The sequence below is a fragment of the Callionymus lyra genome, chromosome 14, assembly GCF_982586985.1.
Source record: "Callionymus lyra chromosome 14, fCalLyr1.hap1.1, whole genome shotgun sequence".
Classification (NCBI taxonomy): Eukaryota; Metazoa; Chordata; class Actinopteri; order Syngnathiformes; family Callionymidae; genus Callionymus; species Callionymus lyra.
Genome location: NC_141831.1, coordinates 9,220,812 through 9,245,849, shown reverse-complemented (window position 1 = coordinate 9,245,849; position 25,038 = coordinate 9,220,812). Strand labels below are relative to the sequence as shown.

At 37.4% G+C, this 25,038-nt stretch overlaps 1 protein-coding gene across 2 annotated transcripts; it reads left to right on the top strand.

The window, feature by feature from the left end:
- Window positions 1-5,759: 5,759 nt before the first annotated feature.
- LOC148065956 (uncharacterized) lies at window positions 5,760-24,530 on the top strand. 2 transcript variants are annotated; one of them, XM_087808207.1, is made up of 3 exons: window positions 5,760-24,025; window positions 24,094-24,228; window positions 24,335-24,530. In XM_087808207.1, exon 1 carries the CDS (start codon window positions 5,780-5,782, stop codon window positions 23,285-23,287), a length of 17,508 nt encoding a protein of 5,835 aa, XP_087664333.1. In that variant the 5' UTR covers window positions 5,760-5,779; the 3' UTR covers window positions 23,288-24,025; window positions 24,094-24,228; window positions 24,335-24,530. The 2 variants fall into 2 exon arrangements, with proteins under 2 accessions (XP_087664333.1, XP_087664335.1); XM_087808209.1 differs by having other exon boundaries at window positions 24,320-24,530.
- The last annotated feature ends 508 nt before the right edge of the window (window positions 24,531-25,038 follow it).

Below are 25,038 nucleotides of genomic sequence, written 5' to 3'. Positions count from 1 at the left end.
ATTGTCACATTACAATCAGAAACTTCACAAAGAAAAAGGAAATCTAAAAGACTTGCTGTCAGACATGCAAAGACAGAAAATGGACATTGGGAGACAAAAACAGAAGCTCTTTGAGCTAGAACAAGATGTTGTAAAGGAGAAGACAGATTTGGAAAAAGAGAGACACAAACTGAAAATACAGAGTGAAATAATGGACAAAGATTGGCTTAACCTGAAGGTGACATCTAAAGACATTGAGGAGCAAATGCTGACTGTGCAACAAATGAAACAACAGTTCAAAATGGAACATGAGCGACTCGAACTTTCATTGAATGAACTTCAGACCAGTAAGGATAATACCAGCAGCTTTCTGAGTGAAATCAACAAACAGCGGGAAGACATCCAAGATCTGAACAAGGAGATAGAAATTAAAAGACAGAAACTTGATAAAGCCATGGTTGACTTTGCAACTGTGCAAAAAGAACAGGATGTTGAAGAAGGACGAATCCAGAGGGATCGAGAAAAGCTGGAAACTGAAAAATACCTTTTACTGAAAGAGAAAGAGGAATTTGAACAACTGAAGAAGGATCTGGAAAACAGCAGAGAAGTAGTTGAATCTTCAATCAAAAACATGAGGATTGAAGAAGATCGTCTGAGTCAAATGAAGACAGACATTGCATCGGAAAAAGAAAGACTATTGGTCCAAAGTGAAATTGATGAAGAATTGAGGAATGACCTTAAAATAAGAGAAGATCAGTTCATTGATAACATGAGCTCAATAGAGTCTCTCGAAGTAAAGCTGAAAACCTTGATGAAAAAGATGCAGAAAATGATGACGGTGGACATCAACAGAGTTCAAGACAACACTGACTCTGTGACAAAAGCGATCACTGTATTTGGTGAAAAGTGTGAGGCTATGCAGGCCCAGAACGATAGCATGACTTGGAAAACCATCAAGGAGTCTCTGGCCAGTGGTTTGCGAGACTTTTTCACTCAGAAACTACATGTAGAAGATGTGAGCGGAAACCAGGACTCTGAGATACTGAAAAGAGAGAAAGACTTTTTGGAGATGATGGAATTGAACAAAAAGAATATGCAAATGTTCAAATATTTTCTGGAGAGCACAAAAACTGAGCTCTTTGAGAAGAAAGAACAAGTTAATTCTCTACTGGAAGAAATAATAAACAAGAAACAAATATCCAAAACTCAGAGATTGCATTTGAGGATCGGATCAGACGGATTTAAAAAGGTTGTCCAAAGATTTTACTCTAATCAAGATGGACAATATTTAACAGGAACTGATGCCCAAAGACAAATACAGGAACTAAAGAACACAAACAATATTGTCCAGACAGCAAGAGAAGAAGTGCAAAAATTGGGTGACAACCTCAAATTGAGGATAGAAGAATTTAAAACAATGTTGAAAAGCTTCAGTCATGAAAATGAAAACCTAACAACACTTAAGTCAGAGATTTCTGTGGAAAGGGAAATGCTCTTGAATGAGAGGACTGACTTGGGAAAACGTGAGTCTGAGCTTAAAGCTAGAGAAGATCAACTTATAACCAACATAACCTTATTTGAAATTCTGGGAGATAAGGCCAAAGAGCTGAGGAAGAAGACACACGAAGACATCAACAGCAAAATAGATGTGTTAGATGGAAACACAACAGATCTACAGACATTTTTATTTTCTTTCAGTCAGAAGATTGAAAAGCTGGAACAAGTTGAGACACAATTGTCACATTACAATCAGAAACTTCACAAAGAAAAAGGAAATCTAAAAGACTTGCTGTCAGACATGCAAAGACAGAAAATGGACATTGGGAGACAAAAACAGAAGCTCTTTGAGCTAGAACAAGATGTTGTAAAGGAGAAGACAGATTTGGAAAAAGAGAGACACAAACTGAAAATACAGAGTGAAATAATGGACAAAGATTGGCTTAACCTGGAGGTGACATCTAAAGACATTGAGGAGCAAATGCTGACTGTGCAACAAATGAAACAACAGTTAAAAATGGAACATGAGCAACTCGAACTTTCATTGAATGAACTTCAGACCAGTAAGGATAATACCAGCAGCTTTCTGAGTGAAATCAACAAACAGCGGGAAGACATCAAAGATCTGAACAAGGAGATACAAATTAAAAGACAGAAACTTGATAAAGCCATGGTTGACTTTGCAACTGTGCAAAAAGAACAGGATGTTGAAGAAGGACGAATCCAGAGGGATCGAGAAAAGCTGGAAACTGAAAAATACATTTTACTGAAAGAGAAAGAGGAATTTGAAAAACTGAAGAAGGATCTGGAAAACAGCAGAGAAGTAGTTGAATCTTCAATCAAAAACATGAGGATTGAAGAGGATCGTCTGAGTCAAATGAAGACAGACATTGCATCGGAAAAAGAAAGACTATTGGTCCAAAGTGAAATTGATGAAGAATTGAGGAATGACCTTAAAATAAGAGAAGATCAGTTCATGGATAACATGAACTCAATAGAGTCTCTTGAAGTAAAGCTGAAAACCTTGATGAAAAAGATGCAGAAAATGATGACAGTGGACATCAACAGAGTTCAAGACAACACTGACTCTGTGACAAAAGCGATCACTGTATTTGGTGAAAAGTGTGAGGCTATGCAGGCCCAGAACGATAGCATGACTTGGAAAACCATCAAGGAGTCTCTGGCCAGTGGTTTGCGAGACTTTTTCACTCAGAAACTACATGTAGAAGATGTGAGCGGAAACCGGGACTCTGAGATACTGAAAAGAGAGAAAGACTTTTTGGAGATGATGGAATTGAACAAAAAGAATCTGCAAATGTTCAAATATTTTCTGGAGAGCACAAGAACTGAGCTCTTTGAGACGAAAGAACAAGTTAATTCTCTACTGGAAGAAATAATAAACAAGAAACAAATATCCAAAACTCAGAGATTGCATTTGAGGATCGGATCAGACGGATTAAAAAAGGTTGTCCAAAGATTTTACTCTAATCAAGATGGACAATATTTAACAGGAACTGATGCCCAAAGACAAATACAGGAACTAAAGAACACAAACAATATTGTCCAGACAGCAAGAGAAGAAGTGCAAAAATTGGGTGACAACCTCAAATTGAGGATAGAAGAATTTAAAACAATGTTGAAAAGCTTCAGTCATGAAAAAGAAAACCTAACAACACTTCAGTCAGAGATTTCTGTGGAAAGGGAAATGCTCTTGAATGAGAGGACTGACTTGGGAAGACGTGAGTCTGAGCTTAAAACTAGAGAAGATCAACTCATAACCAACATCAGCATAATTGAAATTCTGGGAGATAAGGCCAAAGAGCTGAGGAAGAAGACACAAGAAGACATCAAGAGCAAAATAGATGTGTTAGATGGAAACACAACAGATCTACAGACATTTTTATTTTCTTTCAGTCAGAAGATTGAAAAGCTGGAACAAGTTGAGACACAATTGTCACATTACAATCAGAAACTTCACAAAGAAAAAGGAAATCTAAAAGACTTGCTGTCAGACATGCAAAGACAGAAAATGGACATTGGGAGACAAAAACAGAAGCTCTTTGAGCTAGAACAAGATGTTGTAAAGGAGAAGACAGATTTGGAAAAAGAGAGACACAAACTGAAAATACAGAGTGAAATAATGGACAAAGATTGGCTTAACCTGAAGGTGACATCTAAAGACATTGAGGAGCAAATGCTGATTGTACAACAAATGAAACAACAGTTCAAAATGGAACATGAGCAACTCGAACTTTCATTGAATGAACTTCAGACCAGTAAGGATAATACCAGCAGCTTTCTGAGTGAAATCAACAAACAGCGGGAAGACATCAAAGATCTGAACAAGGAGATAGAAATTAAAAGACAGAAACTTGATAAAGCCATGGTTGACTTTGCAACTGTGCAAAAAGAACAGGATGTTGAAGAAGGACGAATCCAGAGGGATCGAGAAAAGCTGGAAACTGAAAAATACCTTTTACTGAAAGAGAAAGAGGAATTTGAACAACTGAAGAAGGATCTGGAAAACAGCAGAGAAGTAGTTGAATCTTCAATCAAAAACATGAGGATTGAAGAGGATCGTCTGAGTCAAATGAAGACAGACATTGCATCGGAAAAAGAAAGACTATTGGTCCAAAGTGAAATTGATGAAGAATTGAGGAATGACCTTAAAATAAGAGAAGATCAGTTCATTGATGACATGAGCTCAATAGAGTCTCTCGAAGTAAAGCTGAAAACCTTGATGAAAAAGATGCAGAAAATGATGACGGTGGACATCAACAGAGTTCAAGACAACACTGACTCTGTGACAAAAGCGATCACTGTATTTGGTGAAAAGTGTGAGGCTATGCAGGCCCAGAACGATAGCATGACTTGGAAAACCATCAAGGAGTCTCTGGCCAGTGGTTTGCGAGACTTTTTCACTCAGAAACTACATGTAGAAGATGTGAGCGGAAACCAGGACTCTGAGATACTGAAAAGAGAGAAAGACTTTTTGGAGATGATGGAATTGAACAAAAAGAATCTGCAAATGTTCAAATATTTTCTGGAGAGCACAAAAACTGAGCTCTTTGAGACGAAAGAACAAGTTAATTCTCTACTGGAAGAAATAATAAACAAGAAACAAATATCCAAAACTCAGAGATTGCATTTGAGGATCGGATCAGACGGATTTAAAAAGGTTGTCCAAAGATTTTACTCTAATCAAGATGGACAATATTTAACAGGAACTGATGCCCAAAGACAAATACAGGAACTAAAGAACACAAACAATATTGTCCAGACAGCAAGAGAAGAAGTGCAAAAATTGGGTGACAACCTCAAATTGAGGATAGAAGAATTTAAAACAATCTTGAAAAGCTTCAGTCATGAAAAAGAAAACCTAACAACACTTCAGTCAGAGATTTCTGTGGAAAGGGAAATGCTCTTGAATGAGAGGACTGACTTGGGAAAACGTGAGTCTGAGCTTAAAGCTAGAGAAGATCAACTTATAACCAACATAATCTTATTTGAAATTCTGGGAGATAAGGCCAAAGAGCTGAGGAAGAAGACACAAGAAGACATCAAGAGCAAAATAGATGTGTTAGATGGAAACACAACAGATCTACAGACATTTTTATTTTCTTTCAGTCAGAAGATTGAAAAGCTGGAACAAGTTGAGACACAATTGTCACATTACAATCAGAAACTTCACAAAGAAAAAGGAAATCTAAAAGACTTGCTGTCAGACATGCAAATACAGAAAATGGACATTGGGAGACAAAAACAGAAGCTCTTTGAGCTAGAACAAGATGTTGTAAAGGAGAAGACAGATTTGGAAAAAGAGAGACACAAACTGAAAATACAGAGTGAAATAATGGACAAAGATTGGCTTAACCTGAAGGTGACATCTAAAGACATTGAGGAGCAAATGCTGATTGTACAACAAATGAAACAACAGTTAAAAATGGAACATGAGCAACTCGAACTTTCATTGAATGAACTTCAGACCAGTAAGGATAATACCAGCAGCTTTCTGAGTGAAATCAACAAACAGCGGGAAGACATCAAAGATCTGAACAAGGAGATAGAAATTAAAAGACAGAAACTTGATAAAGCCATGGTTGACTTTGCAACTGTGCAAAAAGAACAGGATGTTGAAGAAGGACGAATCCAGAGGGATCGAGAAAAGCTGGAAACTGAAAAATACCTTTTACTGAAAGAGAAAGAGGAATTTGAACAACTGAAGAAGGATCTGGAAAACAGCAGAGAAGTAGTTGAATCTTCAATCAAGAACATGAGGATTGAAGAGGATCGTCTGAGTCAAATGAAGACAGACATTGCATCGGAAAAAGAAAGACTATTGGTCCAAAGTGAAATTGATGAAGAATTGAGGAATGACCTTAAAATAAGAGAAGATCAGTTCATTGATAACATGAGCTCAATAGAGTCTCTCGAAGTAAAGCTGAAAACCTTGATGAAAAAGATGCAGAAAATGATGACGGTGGACATCAACAGAGTTCAAGACAACACTGACTCTGTGACAAAAGCGATCACTGTATTTGGTGAAAAGTGTGAGGCTATGCAGGCCCAGAACGATAGCATGACTTGGAAAACCATCAAGGAGTCTCTGGCCAGTGGTTTGCGAGACTTTTTCACTCAGAAACTACATGTAGAAGATGTGAGCGGAAACCAGGACTCTGAGATACTGAAAAGAGAGAAAGACTTTTTGGAGATGATGGAATTGAACAAAAAGAATCTGCAAATGTTCAAATATTTTCTGGAGAGCACAAAAACTGAGCTCTTTGAGAAGAAAGAACAAGTTAATTCTCTACTGGAAGAAATAATAAACAAGAAACAAATATCCAAAACTCAGAGATTGCATTTGAGGATCGGATCAGACGGATTTAAAAAGGTTGTCCAAAGATTTTACTCTAATCAAGATGGACAATATTTAACAGGAACTGATGCCCAAAGACAAATACAGGAACTAAAGAACACAAACAATATTGTCCAGACAGCAAGAGAAGAAGTGCAAAAATTGGGTGACAACCTCAAATTGAGGATAGAAGAATTTAAAACAATGTTGAAAAGCTTCAGTCATGAAAAAGAAAACCTAACAACACTTAAGTCAGAGATTTCTGTGGAAAGGGAAATGCTCTTGAATGAGAGGACTGACTTGGGAAGACGTGAGTCTGAGCTTAAAACTAGAGAAGATCAACTCATAACCAACATCAGCATAATTGAAATTCTGGGAGATAAGGCCAAAGAGCTGAGGAAGAAGACACAAGAAGACATCAAGAGCAAAATAGATGTGTTAGATGGAAACACAACAGATCTACAGACATTTTTATTTTCTTTCAGTCAGAAGATTGAAAAGCTGGAACAAGTTGAGACACAATTGTCACATTACAATCAGAAACTTCACAAAGAAAAAGGAAATCTAAAAGACTTGCTGTCAGACATGCAAAGACAGAAAATGGACATTGGGAGACAAAAACAGAAGCTCTTTGAGCTAGAACAAGATGTTGTAAAGGAGAAGACAGATTTGGAAAAAGAGAGACACAAACTGAAAATACAGAGTGAAATAATGGACAAAGATAGGCTTAACCTGAAGGTGACATCTAAAGACATTGAGGAGCAAATGCTGATTGTACAACAAATGAAACAACAGTTAAAAATGGAACATGAGCAACTCGAACTTTCATTGAATGAACTTCAGACCAGTAAGGATAATACCAGCAGCTTTCTGAGTGAAATCAACAAACAGCGGGAAGACATCAAAGATCTGAACAAGGAGATACAAATTAAAAGACAGAAACTTGATAAAGCCATGGTTGACTTTGCAACTGTGCAAAAAGAACAGGATGTTGAAGAAGGACGAATCCAGAGGGATAGAGAAAAGCTGGAAACTGAAAAATACCTTTTACTGAAAGAGAAAGAGGAATTTGAACAACTGAAGAAGGATCTGGAAAACAGCAGAGAAGTAGTTGAATCTTCAATCAAAAACATGAGGATTGAAGAGGATCGTCTGAGTCAAATGAAGACAGACATTGCATCGGAAAAAGAAAGACTATTGGTCCAAAGTGAAATTGATGAAGAATTGAGGAATGACCTTAAAATAAGAGAAGATCAGTTCATTGATAATATGAACTCAATAGAGTCTCTTGAAGTAAAGCTGAAAACCTTGATGAAAAAGATGCAGAAAATGGTGACGGTGGACATCAACAGAGTTCAAGACAACACTGACTCTGTGACAAAAGCGATCACTGTATTTGGTGAAAAGTGTGAGGCTATGCAGGCCCAGAACGATAGCATGACTTGGAAAACCATCAAGGAGTCTCTGGCCAGTGGTTTGCGAGACTTTTTCACTCAGAAACTACATGTAGAAGATGTGAGCGGAAACCAGGACTCTGAGATACTGAAAAGAGAGAAAGACTTTTTGGAGATGATGGAATTGAACAAAAAGAATCTGCAAATGTTCAAATATTTTCTGGAGAGCACAAAAACTGAGCTCTTTGAGAAGAAAGAACAAGTTAATTCTCTACTGGAAGAAATAATAAACAAGAAACAAATATCCAAAACTCAGAGATTGCATTTGAGGATCGGATCAGACGGATTTAAAAAGGTTGTCCAAAGATTTTACTCTAATCAAGATGGACAATATTTAACAGGAACTGATGCCCAAAGACAAATACAGGAACTAAAGAACACAAACAATATTGTCCAGACAGCAAGAGAAGAAGTGCAAAAATTGGGTGACAACCTCAAATTGAGGATAGAAGAATTTAAAACAATGTTGAAAAGCTTCAGTCATGAAAAAGAAAACCTAACAACACTTAAGTCAGAGATTTCTGTGGAAAGGGAAATGCTCTTGAATGAGAGGACTGACTTGGGAAAACGTGAGTCTGAGCTTAAAGCTAGAGAAGATCAACTTATAACCAACATAACCTTATTTGAAATTCTGGGAGATAAGGCCAAAGAGCTGAGGAAGAAGACACAAGAAGACATCAACAGCAAAATAGATGTGTTAGATGGAAACACAACAGATCTACAGACATTTTTATTTTCTTTCAGTCAGAAGATTGAAAAGCTGGAACAAGTTGAGACACAATTGTCACATTACAATCAGAAACTTCACAAAGAAAAAGGAAATCTAAAAGACTTGCTGTCAGACATGCAAAGACAGAAAATGGACATGGCGAGACAAAAGCAGGAGCTCTGTGAGCTAGAACAGGATGTTGTAAAGGAGAAGACAGATTTGGAAAACGAGAGACACAAACTGAAAATACAGAGTGAAATAATGGACAAAGATTGGCTTAACCTGAAGGTGACATCTAAAGACATTGAGGAGCAAATGCTGACTGTGCAACAAATGAAACAACAGTTAAAAATGGAACATGAGCAACTCGAACTTTCATTGAATGAACTTCAGACCAGTAAGGATAATAACAGCAGCTTTCTGAGTGAAATCAACAAACAGCGGGAAGACATCAAAGATCTGAACAAGGAGATACAAATTAAAAGACAGAAACTTGATAAAGCCATGGTTGACTTTGCAACTGTGCAAAAAGAACAGGATGTTGAAGAAGGACGAATCCAGAGGGATCGAGAAAAGCTGGAAACTGAAAAATACCTTTTACTGAAAGAGAAAGAGGAATTTGAAAAACTGAAGAAGGATCTGGAAAACAGCAGAGAAGTAGTTGAATCTTCAATCAAAAACATGAGGATTGAAGAGGATCGTCTGAGTCAAATGAAGACAGACATTGCATCGGAAAAAGAAGGACTATTGGTCCAAAGTGAAATTGATGAAGAATTGAGGAATGACCTTAAAATAAGAGAAGATCAGTTCATGGATAACATGAACTCAATAGAGTCTCTTGAAGTAAAGCTGAAAACCTTGATGAAAAAGATGCAGAAAATGATGACAGTGGACATCAACAGAGTTCAAGACAACACTGACTCTGTGACAAAAGCGATCACTGTATTTGGTGAAAAGTGTGAGGCTATGCAGGCCCAGAACGATAGCATGACTTGGAAAACCATCAAGGAGTCTCTGGCCAGTGGTTTGCGAGACTTTTTCACTCAGAAACTACATGTAGAAGATGTGAGCGGAAACCGGGATTCTGAGATACTGAAAAGAGAGAAAGACTTTTTGGAGATGATGGAATTGAACAAAAAGAATCTGCAAATGTTCAAATATTTTCTGGAGAGCACAAGAACTGAGCTCTTTGAGAAGAAAGAACAAGTTAATTCTCTACTGGAAGAAATAATAAACAAGAAACAAATATCCAAAACTCAGAGATTGCATTTGAGGATCGGATCAGACGGATTAAAAAAGATTGTGCAAAGATTTTACTCTAATCAAGATGGACAATATTTAACAGGAACTGATGCCCAAAGACAAATACAGGAACTAAAGAACACAAACAATATTGTCCAGACAGCAAGAGTAGAAGTGCAAAAATTGGGTGACAACCTCAAATTGAGGATAGAAGAATTTAAAACAATGTTGAAAAGCTTCAGTCATGAAAAAGAAAACCTAACAACACTTAAGTCAGAGATTTCTGTGGAAAGGGAAATGCTCTTGAATGAGAGGACTGACTTGGGAAAACATGAGTCTGAGCTTAAAACTAGAGAAGATCAACTTATAACCAACATAACCTTATTTGAAATTCTGGGAGATAAGGCCAAAGAGCTGAGGAAGAAGACACAAGAAGACATCAACAGCAAAATAGATGTGTTAGATGGAAACACAACAGATCTGCAGACATTTTTATTTTCTTTCAGTCAGAAGATTGAAAAGCTGGAACAAGTTGAGACACAATTGTCACATTACAATCAGAAACTTCACAAAGAAAAAGGAAATCTAAAAGACTTGCTGTCAGACATGCAAAGACAGAAAATGGACATGGCGAGACAAAAGCAGGAGCTCTGTGAGCTAGAACAGGATGTTGTAAAGGAGAAGACAGATTTGGAAAACGAGAGACACAAACTGAAAATACAGAGTGAAATAATGGACAAAGATTGGCTTAACCTGAAGGTGACATCTAAAGACATTGAGGAGCAAATGCTGACTGTGCAACAAATGAAACAACAGTTAAAAATGGAACATGAGCAACTCGAACTTTCATTGAATGAACTTCAGACCAGTAAGGATAATACCAGCAGCTTTCTGAGTGAAATCAACAAACAGCGGGAAGACATCAAAGATCTGAACAAGGAGATACAAATTAAAAGACAGAAACTTGATAAAGCCATGGTTGACTTTGCAACTGTGCAAAAAGAACAGGATGTTGAAGAAGGACGAATCCAGAGGGATCGAGAAAAGCTGGAAACTGAAAAATACCTTTTACTGAAAGAGAAAGAGGAATTTGAACAACTGAAGAAGGATCTGGAAAACAGCAGAGAAGTAGTTGAATCTTCAATCAAAAACATGAGGTTTGAAGAGGATCGTCTGAGTCAAATGAAGACAGACATTGCATCGGACAAAGAAAGACTATTGGTCCAAAGTGAAATTGATGAAGAATTGAGGAATGACCTTAAAATAAGAGAAGATCAGTTCATGGATAATATGAACTCAATAGAGTCTCTTGAAGTAAAGCTTAAAACCTTGATGAAAAAGATGCAGAAAATGATGACGGTGGACATCAACAGAGTTCAAGACAACACTGACTCTGTGACAAAAGCGATCACTGTATTTGGTGAAAAGTGTGAGGCTATGCAGGCCCAGAACGATAGCATGACTTGGAAAACCATCAAGGAGTCTCTGGCCAGTGGTTTGCGAGACTTTTTCACTCAGAAATTACATGTAGAAGATGTGAGCGTAAACCGGGACTCTGAGATACTGAAAAGAGAGAAAGACTTTTTGGAGATGATGGAATTGAACAAAAATAATCTGCAAATGTTCAAATATTTTCTGGAGAGCACAAGAACTGAGCTCTTTGAGAAGAAAGAACAAGTTAATTCTCTACTGGAAGAAATAATAAACAAGAAACAAATATCCAAAACTCAGAGATTGCATTTGAGGATCGGATCAGACGGATTAAAAAAGGTTGTGCAAAGATTTTACTCTAATCAAGATGGACAATATTTAACAGGAACTGATGCCCAAAGACAAATACAGGAACTAAAGAACACAAACAATATTGTCCAGACAGCAAGAGAAGAAGTGCAAAAATTGGGTGACAACCTCAAATTGAGGATAGAAGAATTTAAAACAATGTTGAAAAGCTTCAGTGATGAAAAAGAAAACCTAACAACACTTAAGTCAGAGATTTCTGTGGAAAGGGAAATGCTCTTGAATGAGAGGACTGACTTGGGAAGACGTGAGTCTGAGCTTAAAACTAGAGAAGATCAACTTATAACCAACATCAGCACAATTGAAATTCTGGGAGATAAGGCCAAAGAGCTGAGGAAGAAGACACAAGAAGACATCAACAGCAAAATAGATGTGTTAGATGGAAACACAACAGATCTACAGACATTTTTATTTTCTTTCAGTCAGAAGATTGAAAAGCTGGAACAAGTTGAGACACAATTGTCACATTACAATCAGAAACTTCACAAAGAAAAAGGAAATCTGAAAGACTTGCTGTCAGACATGCAAAGACAGAAAATGGACATGGGGAGACAAAAACAGAAGCTCTTTGAGCTAGAACAAGATGTTGTAAAGGAGAAGACAGATTTGGAAAACGAGAGACACAAACTGAAAATACAGAGTGAAATAATTGACAAAGATTGGCTTAACCTGAAGGTGACATCTAAAGACATTGAGGAGCAAATGCTGACTGTGCAACAAATGAAACAACAGTTCAAAATGGAACATGAGCAACTCGAACTTTCATTGAATGAACTTCAGACCAGTAAGGATAATACCAGCAGCTTTCTGAGTGAAATCAACAAACAGCGGGAAGACATCAAAGATCTGAACAAGGAGATAGAAATTAAAAGACAGAAACTTGATAAAGCCATGGTTGACTTTGCAACTGTGCAAAAAGAACAGGATGTTGAAGAAGGACGAATCCAGAGGGATCGAGAAAAGCTGGAAACTGAAAAATACCTTTTACTGAAAGAAAAAGAGGAATTTGAACAACTGAAGAAGGATCTGGAAAACAGCAGAGAAGTAGTTGAATCTTCAATCAAAAACATGAGGTTTGAAGAGGATCGTCTGAGTCAAATGAAGACAGACATTGCATCGGACAAAGAAAGACTATTGGTCCAAAGTGAAATTGATGAAGAATTGAGGAGTGACCTTAAAATAAGAGAAGATCAGTTCATGGATAACATGAACTCAATAGAGTCTCTTGAAGTAAAGCTTAAAACCTTGATGAAAAAGATGCAGAAAATGATGACAGTGGACATCAACAGAGTTCAAGACAACACTGACTCTGTGACAAAAGCGATCACTGTATTTGGTGAAAAGTGTGAGGCTATGCAGGCCCAGAACGATAGCATGACTTGGAAAACCATCAAGGAGTCTCTGGCCAGTGGTTTGCGAGACTTTTTCACTCAGAAATTACATGTAGAAGATGTGAGCGGAAACCGGGATTCTGAGATACTGAAAAGAGAGAAAGACTTTTTGGAGATGATGGAATTGAACAAAAATAATCTGCAAATGTTCAAATATTTTCTGGAGAGCACAAGAACTGAGCTCTTTGAGAAGAAAGAACAAGTTAATTCTCTACTGGAAGAAATAATAAACAAGAAACAAATATCCAAAACTCAGAGATTGCATTTGAGGATCGGATCAGACGGATTAAAAAAGATTGTGCAAAGATTTTACTCTAATCAAGATGGACAATATTTAACAGGAACTGATGCCCAAAGACAAATACAGGAACTAAAGAACACAAACAATATTGTCCAGACAGCAAGAGTAGAAGTGCAAAAATTGGGTGACAACCTCAAATTGAGGATAGAAGAATTTAAAACAATGTTGAAAAGCTTCAGTCATGAAAAAGAAAACCTAACAACACTTAAGTCAGAGATTTCTGTGGAAAGGGAAATGCTCTTGAATGAGAGGACTGACTTGGGAAAACATGAGTCTGAGCTTAAAACTAGAGAAGATCAACTTATAACCAACATAACCTTATTTGAAATTCTGGGAGATAAGGCCAAAGAGCTGAGGAAGAAGACACAAGAAGACATCAACAGCAAAATAGATGTGTTAGATGGAAACACAACAGATCTACAGACATTTTTATTTTCTTTCAGTCAGAAGATTGAAAAGCTGGAACAAGTTGAGACACAATTGTCACATTACAATCAGAAACTTCACAAAGAAAAAGGAAATCTAAAAGACTTGCTGTCAGACATGCAAAGACAGAAAATGGACATTGGGAGACAAAAACAGAAGCTCTTTGAGCTAGAACAAGATGTTGTAAAGGAGAAGACAGATTTGGAAAAAGAGAGACACAAACTGAAAATACAGAGTGAAATAATGGACAAAGATTGGCTTAACCTGAAGGTGACATCTAAAGACATTGAGGAGCAAATGCTGATTGTACAACAAATGAAACAACAGTTCAAAATGGAACATGAGCAACTCGAACTTTCATTGAATGAACTTCAGACCAGTAAGGATAATACCAGCAGCTTTCTGAGTGAAATCAACAAACAGCGGGAAGACATCAAAGATCTGAACAAGGAGATAGAAATTAAAAGACAGAAACTTGATAAAGCCATGGTTGACTTTGCAACTGTGCAAAAAGAACAGGATGTTGAAGAAGGACGAATCCAGAGGGATCGAGAAAAGCTGGAAACTGAAAAATACCTTTTACTGAAAGAGAAAGAGGAATTTGAACAACTGAAGAAGGATCTGGAAAACAGCAGAGAAGTAGTTGAATCTTCAATCAAAAACATGAGGATTGAAGAGGATCGTCTGAGTCAAATGAAGACAGACATTGCATCGGACAAAGAAAGACTATTGGTCCAAAGTGAAATTGATGAAGAATTGAGGAATGACCTTAAAATAAGAGAAGATCAGTTCATGGATAATATGAACTCAATAGAGTCTCTTGAAGTAAAGCTTAAAACCTTGATGAAAAAGATGCAGAAAATGATGACGGTGGACATCAACAGAGTTCAAGACAACACTGACTCTGTGACAAAAGCGATCACTGTATTTGGTGAAAAGTGTGAGGCTATGCAGGCCCAGAACGATAGCATGACTTGGAAAACCATCAAGGAGTCTCTGGCCAGTGGTTTGCGAGACTTTTTCACTCAGAAATTACATGTAGAAGATGTGAGCGTAAACCGGGACTCTGAGATACTGAAAAGAGAGAAAGACTTTTTGGAGATGATGGAATTGAACAAAAATAATCTGCAAATGTTCAAATATTTTCTGGAGAGCACAAGAACTGAGCTCTTTGAGAAGAAAGAACAAGTTAATTCTCTACTGGAAGAAATAATAAACAAGAAACAAATATCCAAAACTCAGAGATTGCATTTGAGGATCGGATCAGACGGATTAAAAAAGGTTGTGCAAAGATTTTACTCTAATCAAGATGGACAATATTTAACAGGAACTGATGCCCAAAGACAAATACAGGAACTAAAGAACACAAACAATATTGTCCAGACAGCAAGAGAAGAAGTGCAAAAATTGGGTGACAACCTCAAATTGAGGATAGAAGAATTTAAAACAATGTTGAAAAGCTTCAGTGATGAAAAAGAAAACCTAACAACACTTAAGTCAGAGATTTCTGTGGAAAGGGAAATGCTCTTGAATGAGAGGACTGACTTGGGAAGACGTGAGTCTGAGCTTAAAACTAGAGAAGATCAACTTATAACCAACATCAGCACAATTGAAATTCTGGGAGATAAGGCCAAAGAGCTGAGGAAGAAGACACAAGAAGACATCAACAGCAAAATAGATGTGTTAGATGGAAACACAACAGATCTACAGACATTTTTATTTTCTTTCAGTCAGAAGATTGAAAAGCTGGAACAAGTTGAGACACAATTGTCACATTACAATCAGAAACTTCACAAAGAAAAAGGAAATCTGAAAGACTTGCTGTCAGACATGCAAAGACAGAAAATGGACATGGGGAGACAAAAACAGAAGCTCTTTGAGCTAGAACAAGATGTTGTAAAGGAGAAGACAGATTTGGAAAACGAGAGACACAAACTGAAAATACAGAGTGAAATAATTGACAAAGATTGGCTTAACCTGAAGGTGACATCTAAAGACATTGAGGAGCAAATGCTGACTGTGCAACAAATGAAACAACAGTTCAAAATGGAACATGAGCAACTCGAACTTTCATTGAATGAACTTCAGACCAGTAAGGATAATACCAGCAGCTTTCTGAGTGAAATCAACAAACAGCGGGAAGACATCAAAGATCTGAACAAGGAGATAGAAATTAAAAGACAGAAACTTGATAAAGCCATGGTTGACTTTGCAACTGTGCAAAAAGAACAGGATGTTGAAGAAGGACGAATCCAGAGGGATCGAGAAAAGCTGGAAACTGAAAAATACCTTTTACTGAAAGAGAAAGAGGAATTTGAACAACTGAAGAAGGATCTGGAAAACAGCAGAGAAGTAGTTGAATCTTCAATCAAAAACATGAGGTTTGAAGAGGATCGTCTGAGTCAAATGAAGACAGACATTGCATCGGACAAAGAAAGACTATTGGTCCAAAGTGAAATTGATGAAGAATTGAGGAATGACCTTAAAATAAGAGAAGATCAGTTCATGGATAATATGAACTCAATAGAGTCTCTTGAAGTAAAGCTTAAAACCTTGATGAAAAAGATGCAGAAAATGATGACGGTGGACATCAACAGAGTTCAAGACAACACTGACTCTGTGACAAAAGCGATCACTGTATTTGGTGAAAAGTGTGAGGCTATGCAGGCCCAGAACGATAGCATGACTTGGAAAACCATCAAGGAGTCTCTGGCCAGTGGTTTGCGAGACTTTTTCACTCAGAAATTACATGTAGAAGATGTGAGCGGAAACCGGGATTCTGAGATACTGAAAAGAGAGAAAGACTTTTTGGAGATGATGGAATTGAACAAAAATAATCTGCAAATGTTCAAATATTTTCTGGAGAGCACAAGAACTGAGCTCTTTGAGAAGAAAGAACAAGTTAATTCTCTACTGGAAGAAATAATAAACAAGAAACAAATATCCAAAACTCAGAGATTGCATTTGAGGATCGGATCAGACGGATTAAAAAAGATTGTGCAAAGATTTTACTCTAATCAAGATGGACAATATTTAACAGGAACTGATGCCCAAAGACAAATACAGGAACTAAAGAACACAAACAATATTGTCCAGACAGCAAGAGAAGAAGTGCAAAAATTGGGTGACAACCTCAAATTGAGGATAGAAGAATTTAAAACAATGTTGAAAAGCTTCAGTCATGAAAAAGAAAACCTAACAACACTTAAGTCAGAGATTTCTGTGGAAAGGGAAATGCTCTTGAATGAGAGGACTGACTTGGGAAAACATGAGTCTGAGCTTAAAACTAGAGAAGATCAACTTATAACCAACATAACCTTATTTGAAATTCTGGGAGATAAGGCCAAAGAGCTGAGGAAGAAGACACAAGAAGACATCAACAGCAAAATAGATGTGTTAGATGGAAACACAACAGATCTACAGACATTTTTATTTTCTTTCAGTCAGAAGATTGAAAAGCTGGAACAAGTTGAGACACAATTGTCACATTACAATCAGAAACTTCACAAAGAAAAAGGAAATCTAAAAGACTTGCTGTCAGACATGCAAAGACAGAAAATGGACATGGCGAGACAAAAGCAGGAGCTCTGTGAGCTAGAACAGGATGTTGTAAAGGAGAAGACAGATTTGGAAAACGAGAGACACAAACTGAAAATACAGAGTGAAATAATGGACAAAGATTGGCTTAACCTGAAGGTGACATCTAAAGACATTGAGGAGCAAATGCTGACTGTGCAACAAATGAAACAACAGTTCAAAATGGAACATGAGCAACTCGAACTTTCATTGAATGAACTTCAGACCAGTAAGGATAATACCAGCAGCTTTCTGAGTGAAATCAACAAACAGCGGGAAGACATCAAAGATCTGAACAAGGAGATAGAAATTAAAAGACAGAAACTTGATAAAGCCATGGTTGACTTTGCAACTGTGCAAAAAGAACAGGATGTTGAAGAAGGACGAATCCAGAGGGATCGAGAAAAGCTGGAAACTGAAAAATACCTTTTACTGAAAGAGAAAGAGGAATTTGAACAACTGAAGAAGGATCTGGAAAACAGCAGAGAAGTAGTTGAATCTTCAATCAAAAACATGAGGTTTGAAGAGGATCGTCTGAGTCAAATGAAGACAGACATTGCATCGGACAAAGAAAGACTATTGGTCCAAAGTGAAATTGATGAAGAATTGAGGAATGACCTTAAAATAAGAGAAGATCAGTTCATGGATAATATGAACTCAATAGAGTCTCTTGAAGTAAAGCTGAAAACCTTGATGAAAAAGATGCAGAAAATGGTGACGGTGGACATCAACAGAGTTCAAGACAACACTGACTCTGTGACAAAAGCGATCACTGTATTTGGTGAAAAGTGTGAGGCTATGCAGGCCCAGAACGATAGCATGACTTGGAAAACCATCAAGGAGTCTCTGGCCAGTGGTTTGCGAGACTTTTTCACTCAGAAATTACATGTAGAAGATGTGAGCGTAAACCGGGACTCTGAGATACTGAAAAGAGAGAAAGACTTTTTGGAGATGATGGAATTGAACAAAAATAATCTGCAAATGTTCAAATATTTTCTGGAGAGCACAAGAACTGAGCTCTTTGAGAAGAAAGAACAAGTTAATTCTCTACTGGAAGAAATAATAAACAAGAAACAAATATCCAAAACTCAGAGATTGCATTTGAGGATCGGATCAGACGGATTTAAAAAGGTTGTCCAAAGATTTTACTCTAATCAAGATGGACAATATTTAACAGGAACTGATGCCCAAAGACAAATACAGGAACTAAAGAACACAAACAATATTGTCCAGACAGCAAGAGAAGAAGTGCAAAAATTGGGTGACAACCTCAAATTGAGGATAGAAGAATTTAAAACAATGTTGAAAAGCTTCAGTGATGAAAAAGAAAACCTAACAACACTTAAGTCAGAGATTTCTGTGGAAAGGGAAATGCTCTTGAATGAGAGGACTGACTTGGGAAGACGTGAGTCTGAGCTTAAAACTAGAGAAGATCAACTTATAACCAACGTCAGCACAATTGAAATTCTGGGAGATAAGGCCAAAGAGCTGAGGAAGAAGACACAAGAAGACATCAACAGCAAAATAGATGTGTTAGATGGAAACACAACAGATCTACAGACATTTTTATTTTCTTTCAGTCAGAAGATTGAAAAGCTGGAACAAGTTGAGACACAATTGTCACATTACAATCAGAAACTTCACAAAGAAAAAGGAAATCTGAAAGACTTGCTGTCAGACATGCAAAGACAGAAAATGGACATGGGGAGACAAAAACAGAAGCTCTTTGAGCTAGAACAAGATGTTGTAAAGGAGAAGACAGATTTGGAAAACGAGAGACACAAACTGAAAATACAGAGTGAAATAATTGACAAAGATTGGCTTAACCTGAAGGTGACATCTAAAGACATTGAGGAGCAAATGCTGACTGTGCAACAAATGAAACAACAGTTCAAAATGGAACATGAGCGACTCGAACTTTCATTGAATGAACTTCAGACCAGTAAGGATAATACCAGCAGCTTTCTGAGTGAAATCAACAAACAGCGGGAAGACATCAAAGATCTGAACAAGGAGATAGAAATTAAAAGACAGAAACTTGATAAAGCCATGGTTGACTTTGCAACTGTGCAAAAAGAACAGGATGTTGAAGAAGGACGAATCCAGAGGGATCGAGAAAAGCTGGAAACTGAAAAATACCTTTTACTGAAAGAGAAAGAGGAATTTGAACAACTGAAGAAGGATCTGGAAAACAGCAGAGAAGTAGTTGAATCTTCAATCAAAAACATGAGGTTTGAAGAGGATCGTCTGAGTCAAATGAAGACAGACATTGCATCGGACAAAGAAAGACTATTGGTCCAAAGTGAAATTGATGAAGAATTGAGGAATGACCTTAAAATAAGAGAAGATCAGTTCATGGATAATATGAACTCAATAGAGTCTCTTGAAGTAAAGCTTAAAACCTTGATGAAAAAGATGCAGAAAATGATGACGGTGGACATCAACAGAGTTCAAGACAACACTGACTCTGTGACAAAAGCGATCACTGTATTTGGTGAAAAGTGTGAGGCTATGCAGGCCCAGAACGATAGCATGACTTGGAAAACCATCAAGGAGTCTCTGGCCAGTGGTTTGCGAGACTTTTTCACTCAGAAATTACATGTAGAAGATGTGAGCGTAAACCGGGACTCTGAGATACTGAAAAGAGAGAAAGACTTTTTGGAGATGATGGAATTGAACAAAAATAATCTGCAAATGTTCAAATATTTTCTGGAGAGCACAAGAACTGAGCTCTTTGAGAAGAAAGAACAAGTTAATTCTCTACTGGAAGAAATAATAAACAAGAAACAAATATCCAAAACTCAGAGATTGCATTTGAGGATCGGATCAGACGGATTAAAAAAGGTTGTGCAAAGATTTTACTCTAATCAAGATGGACAATATTTAACAGGATCTGATGCCCAAAGACAAATACAGGAACTAAAGAACACAAACAATATTGTCCAGACAGCAAGAGAAGAAGTGCAAAAATTGGGTGACAACCTCAAATTGAGGATAGAAGAATTTAAAACAATGTTGAAAAGCTTCAGTGATGAAAAAGAAAACCTAACAACACTTAAGTCAGAGATTTCTGTGGAAAGGGAAATGCTCTTGAATGAGAGGACTGACTTGGGAAGACGTGAGTCTGAGCTTAAAACTAGAGAAGATCAACTTATAACCAACATCAGCACAATTGAAATTCTGGGAGATAAGGCCAAAGAGCTGAGGAAGAAGACACAAGAAGACATCAACAGCAAAATAGATGTGTTAGATGGAAACACAACAGATCTACAGACATTTTTATTTTCTTTCAGTCAGAAGATTGAAAAGCTGGAACAAGTTGAGACACAATTGTCACATTACAATCAGAAACTTCACAAAGAAAAAGGAAATCTGAAAGACTTGCTGTCAGACATGCAAAGACAGAAAATGGACATGGGGAGACAAAAACAGAAGCTCTTTGAGCTAGAACAAGATGTTGTAAAGGAGAAGACAGATTTGGAAAACGAGAGACACAAACTGAAAATACAGAGTGAAATAATTGATAAAGATTGGCTTAACCTGAAGGTGACATCTAAAGACATTGAGGAGCAAATGCTGACTGTGCAACAAATGAAACAACAGTTCAAAATGGAACATGAGCAACTCGAACTTTCATTGAATGAACTTCAGACCAGTAAGGATAATACCAGCAGCTTTCTGAGTGAAATCAACAAACAGCGGGAAGACATCAAAGATCTGAACAAGGAGATACAAATTAAAAGACAGAAACTTTATAAAGCCATGGTTGACTTTGCAACTGTGCAAAAAGAACAGGATGTTGAAGAAGGACGAATCCAGAGGGATCGAGAAAAGCTGGAAACTGAAAAATACCTTTTACTGAAAGAGAAAGAGGAATTTGAACAACTGAAGAAGGATCTGAAGAACAGCAGAGAAGTAGTTGAATCTTCAATCAAAAACATGAGAATTGAGGAGGATCGTCTGAGTCAAATGAAGACAGACATTGCATCGGAAAAAGAAAGACTTTTGGTCCAAAGTGAAATTGATGAAGAATTGAGGAGTGACCTTAAAATAAGAGAAGATCAGTTCATGGATAACATGAACTCAATAGAGTCTCTTGAAGTAAAGCTGAAAACCTTGATGAAAAAGATGCAGAAAATGATGACGGTGGACATCAACAGAGTTCAAGACAACACTGACTCTGTGACAAAAGTGATCACTGTATTTGGTGAAAAGTGTGAGGCTATGCAGGCCCAGAACGATAGCATGACTTGGAAAACCATCAAGGAGTCTCTGGCCAGTGGTTTGCGAGACTTTTTCACTCAGAAATTACATGTAGAAGATGTGAGCGTAAACCGGGACTCTGAGATACTGAAAAGAGAGAAAGACTTTTTGGAGATGATGGAATTGAACAAAAAGAATCTGCAAATGTTCAAATATTTTCTGGAGAGCACAAGAACTGAGCTCTTTGAGAAGAAAAAACAAGTTAATTCTCTACTGGAAGAAATAATAAACAAGAAACAAATATCCAAAACTCAGAGATTGCATTTGAGGATCGGATCAGACGGATTAAAAAAGGTTTTGAAAAGGTTTAACTTCCAAAGAGATGAACTATGTCTAAGGGGAGTTTTTGCAACAAGACAAATACAGGAACTAAAAAACACCACTGATATTGTCCAGGCAGCAAGAGAAGAATTAAAAACTTTGAAAGACAACCTTAAATTGAGGATTGAATCCTTTGAAGAAATTGTGAAAATGTTCAGTCATGAAAGAGAAACACTTACAACACTTGGTACTGACGTAGAAAGACTTCAGTCTGAGCTGAATATGAGAGAGGGTGAAATGATAACCAACCTCAGCATCATGGAAGGTGTGGAAAATAAGGCCAAAGAGATGAAGGAGACACAGGAAGACATTAAGCTCTGCGAGGTAGAACAGGAAGTTGTGAAGGAGACAGAGTTGGGAAAAGTGAGACAGCAACTGAAAACAGAGAGTGAAATGATTGACAAACACTGGCTGGACTCAAAGATGACTTCTGAAGACATAGAGAAAGAAATGCCAACCAAGCAACAGATTAAACAAAAGCAACTTGACAGGTCACCGAGTTCACTTCAGACTGTTAAGTACAAAACAAGAAACTTTTTCTCTAACATCAATAGACAGAGGAAAAATGTTACTAAAGATCCGACAATTGATAGGACCATGGCTGATTTTACACTTGAACCAAAGGAGCAGGGTGTAAAAGAAGATGTCAGGACAGAAAGACAAAGCATTTCTATTGAAAGTGAAAGTGTGAATGAGGCCAATAATTATTTAAAAAGGAGAGAAAATCAATCCAAAGAAAGAAAAGTAATTAATAAAACCATAAACAAGGACAATCCAGACATCGTAAAAGGTTTTTGGAAAAGGAAGTTTACTTCAGTTCCTCGAAATGTCAACAACAAGGATTTTACAGACAAGAGCATTCAAACAGACTTTGAAAGTGATTTTCAACAAGATCATTTGACAAGACAAAGGGATAATATTTCATTGATCCAGGCTGATCAATCAGGGCAGATAATGACAGTGCAGTCCAACACTCCAACAGCAGAGATGGGACAAGGACAGGAGTTACCGCAACACTCGATTCATCGAGGTGACCTCCAGAAATTATGGAAGGAAACAATTGAGGAGAGGAAGGTAATTGAGCGTCTGCAACATGAGAGTAAACATATTAAAATCAGCTTGGAAAGCAAACAGAAGATTTTAAATCATGTTTTGGAAAGAGCTCATCGACACACTGAGGCGGAAGTTTCCCTGAGTGACTCTCATGAACACGTGTCAAAGGAAAACCAAACATTGATGGAGGAGCTGCGAGAACTTAAGGCCTGGATGATTGGTGAAATTGAAAAACTGCATATGCAAGAATCTTCAAGTGAATTGAAAACCAAAGTTAACCAAACAGTTCAAACATCAACCGTGACTGAAGTGATGGAGGATGAAGATGCAGCTACAAACACATCCAGACGACTTCTGTGCCAGCTTCAACGTTATTGCAACTGCTTGTGTGGCTCGTGTGCCTGCTGTCAAAGAAATGACTAGGCTGAAAACAACCAAAATGTATTTATATCAGCCATATGTGTATAAACTGCTTCGCTTTGGATCAGTAAGGTTTACAAGCTTTGCCTTCTGATCATCTTTCAGCTTGAAAAAGTTGGAATTTTTTGCCTCTATTTAAAAGAGAAATAGAACCTTTAGGACTTTTATTATTATAGTCATCCTTCCAATGACATATTAGCTTAAGGTGACGTTTTGATATAAACATATTATCAACTCATCCATCCATCAACCTTTCACCTCTTTAAATGGGATCACAAAGAGGCCCAGAGTTTTATCACTATCAAGATCCTCCTGAGTTGTCTGCAGGCCAAATGGGAGATATGCAGTATAGTCCTTCTCTACTGCACCTGTGTTCTATGGTTCTTCATTGCTTGTTTTCGTCTTTATGGGCATGTAACTCTGCTGCATCTCAACTAAATGGGCCGATTATCATACATGTTTTTGCGAGGTAATAGCATGCTGTGCGGAAGCGGCCTGTCCTGTGTAATGGCAGGTGTCACACAGTAAGACAAAGGGGCCAACATGATTGTTCTCTGAGGCAAAGACTAGTTGAGGAAATGCTAGATACTGGTGGCAGAGAAACAACTAAGCGACAACAACAGTGGCTTTGAATGGAATCAGTGGCAGTGTTTGGCTGAATTGGGCACTTCTCAAGGTCACAGACCAGTGGAATAACGTCAAAGATTTGGCCATGACGTCACTCCAGGCACTGGTGGAAGGGTGAGTGTTGGTTCTTTTTACACGTTTTCACTTTATAGCAGTCCACTGATCAATGTCTATATTTACAGATGAAATGTAAAAAGAAAACCAGGCTTGTTATGGCCGAAGCAAAAAGCTCACCAATGAAATAAACCAACGCCAACCATGGATCCAGCTTTACCTCGGGAGAGATAATACTTTATCTCAAGAGCTTTTCATTGCCGGTAAGAAACGACAAAATTAACTGCAATCTTTAGTAGTGGAGTAAAAGTTCTAAGTACCCACACACATAAAAAAAACACTTGTAAAATACAGATTCTCCTTCTCCAGGTTTGGACTTGATCCATGAAGAGGAAACAATGAACCGGAGTCAGGACAGCTGGAGGCAGATATGAGGCTGGAACAAATGGCCCGGAATGTCCAACACTTTCAATCATGGATTTCTGAGACTGTTAGGGTGATCTGGTGCAGATAGATTGTGATAATATTATAGTTTGTGTTGTTAAAAAATAAAGCTTTCATTCAATCTCTGCTTTATTTATTGTTCGCTGAAACAAAAGTTGTTTGAAAATGTGAATATTGTAATGCTTTATTTTCCAAATAAAAATAACAATTCAAACTCCCTGCTGTATAAAAACAAAGACATTTCAGAGATGAAAGGAAAATAATAGAAGTTTTATATTACTTTTAACAAGCAACAACAAGTACCGTTGATTTGACCAGGTTAGTGTCACAGTCTTCTTGAGGAGGTTAAGTCTCCCCTTCAGATGTCTGAACTCACTTTTTAATAACCATCTGTCTTCAAACGCTACGGTTGAATGTTTGCTGGTCAGCAGTGAGAAACCCATCCTGGAATGCATATCCTGCCTCTGCTTTACACAGAACATACTACAGGGGGCAGCATGATAACACAATAATGACCTCATGTTTGAAAGAAGACGTTTTAGTTTATTTATGTATACATAATACTCGTTCTGACATTTTTGTGAATTCCTCATAGATGTCTTTAAATTAATCAATATAATTCTTCACTC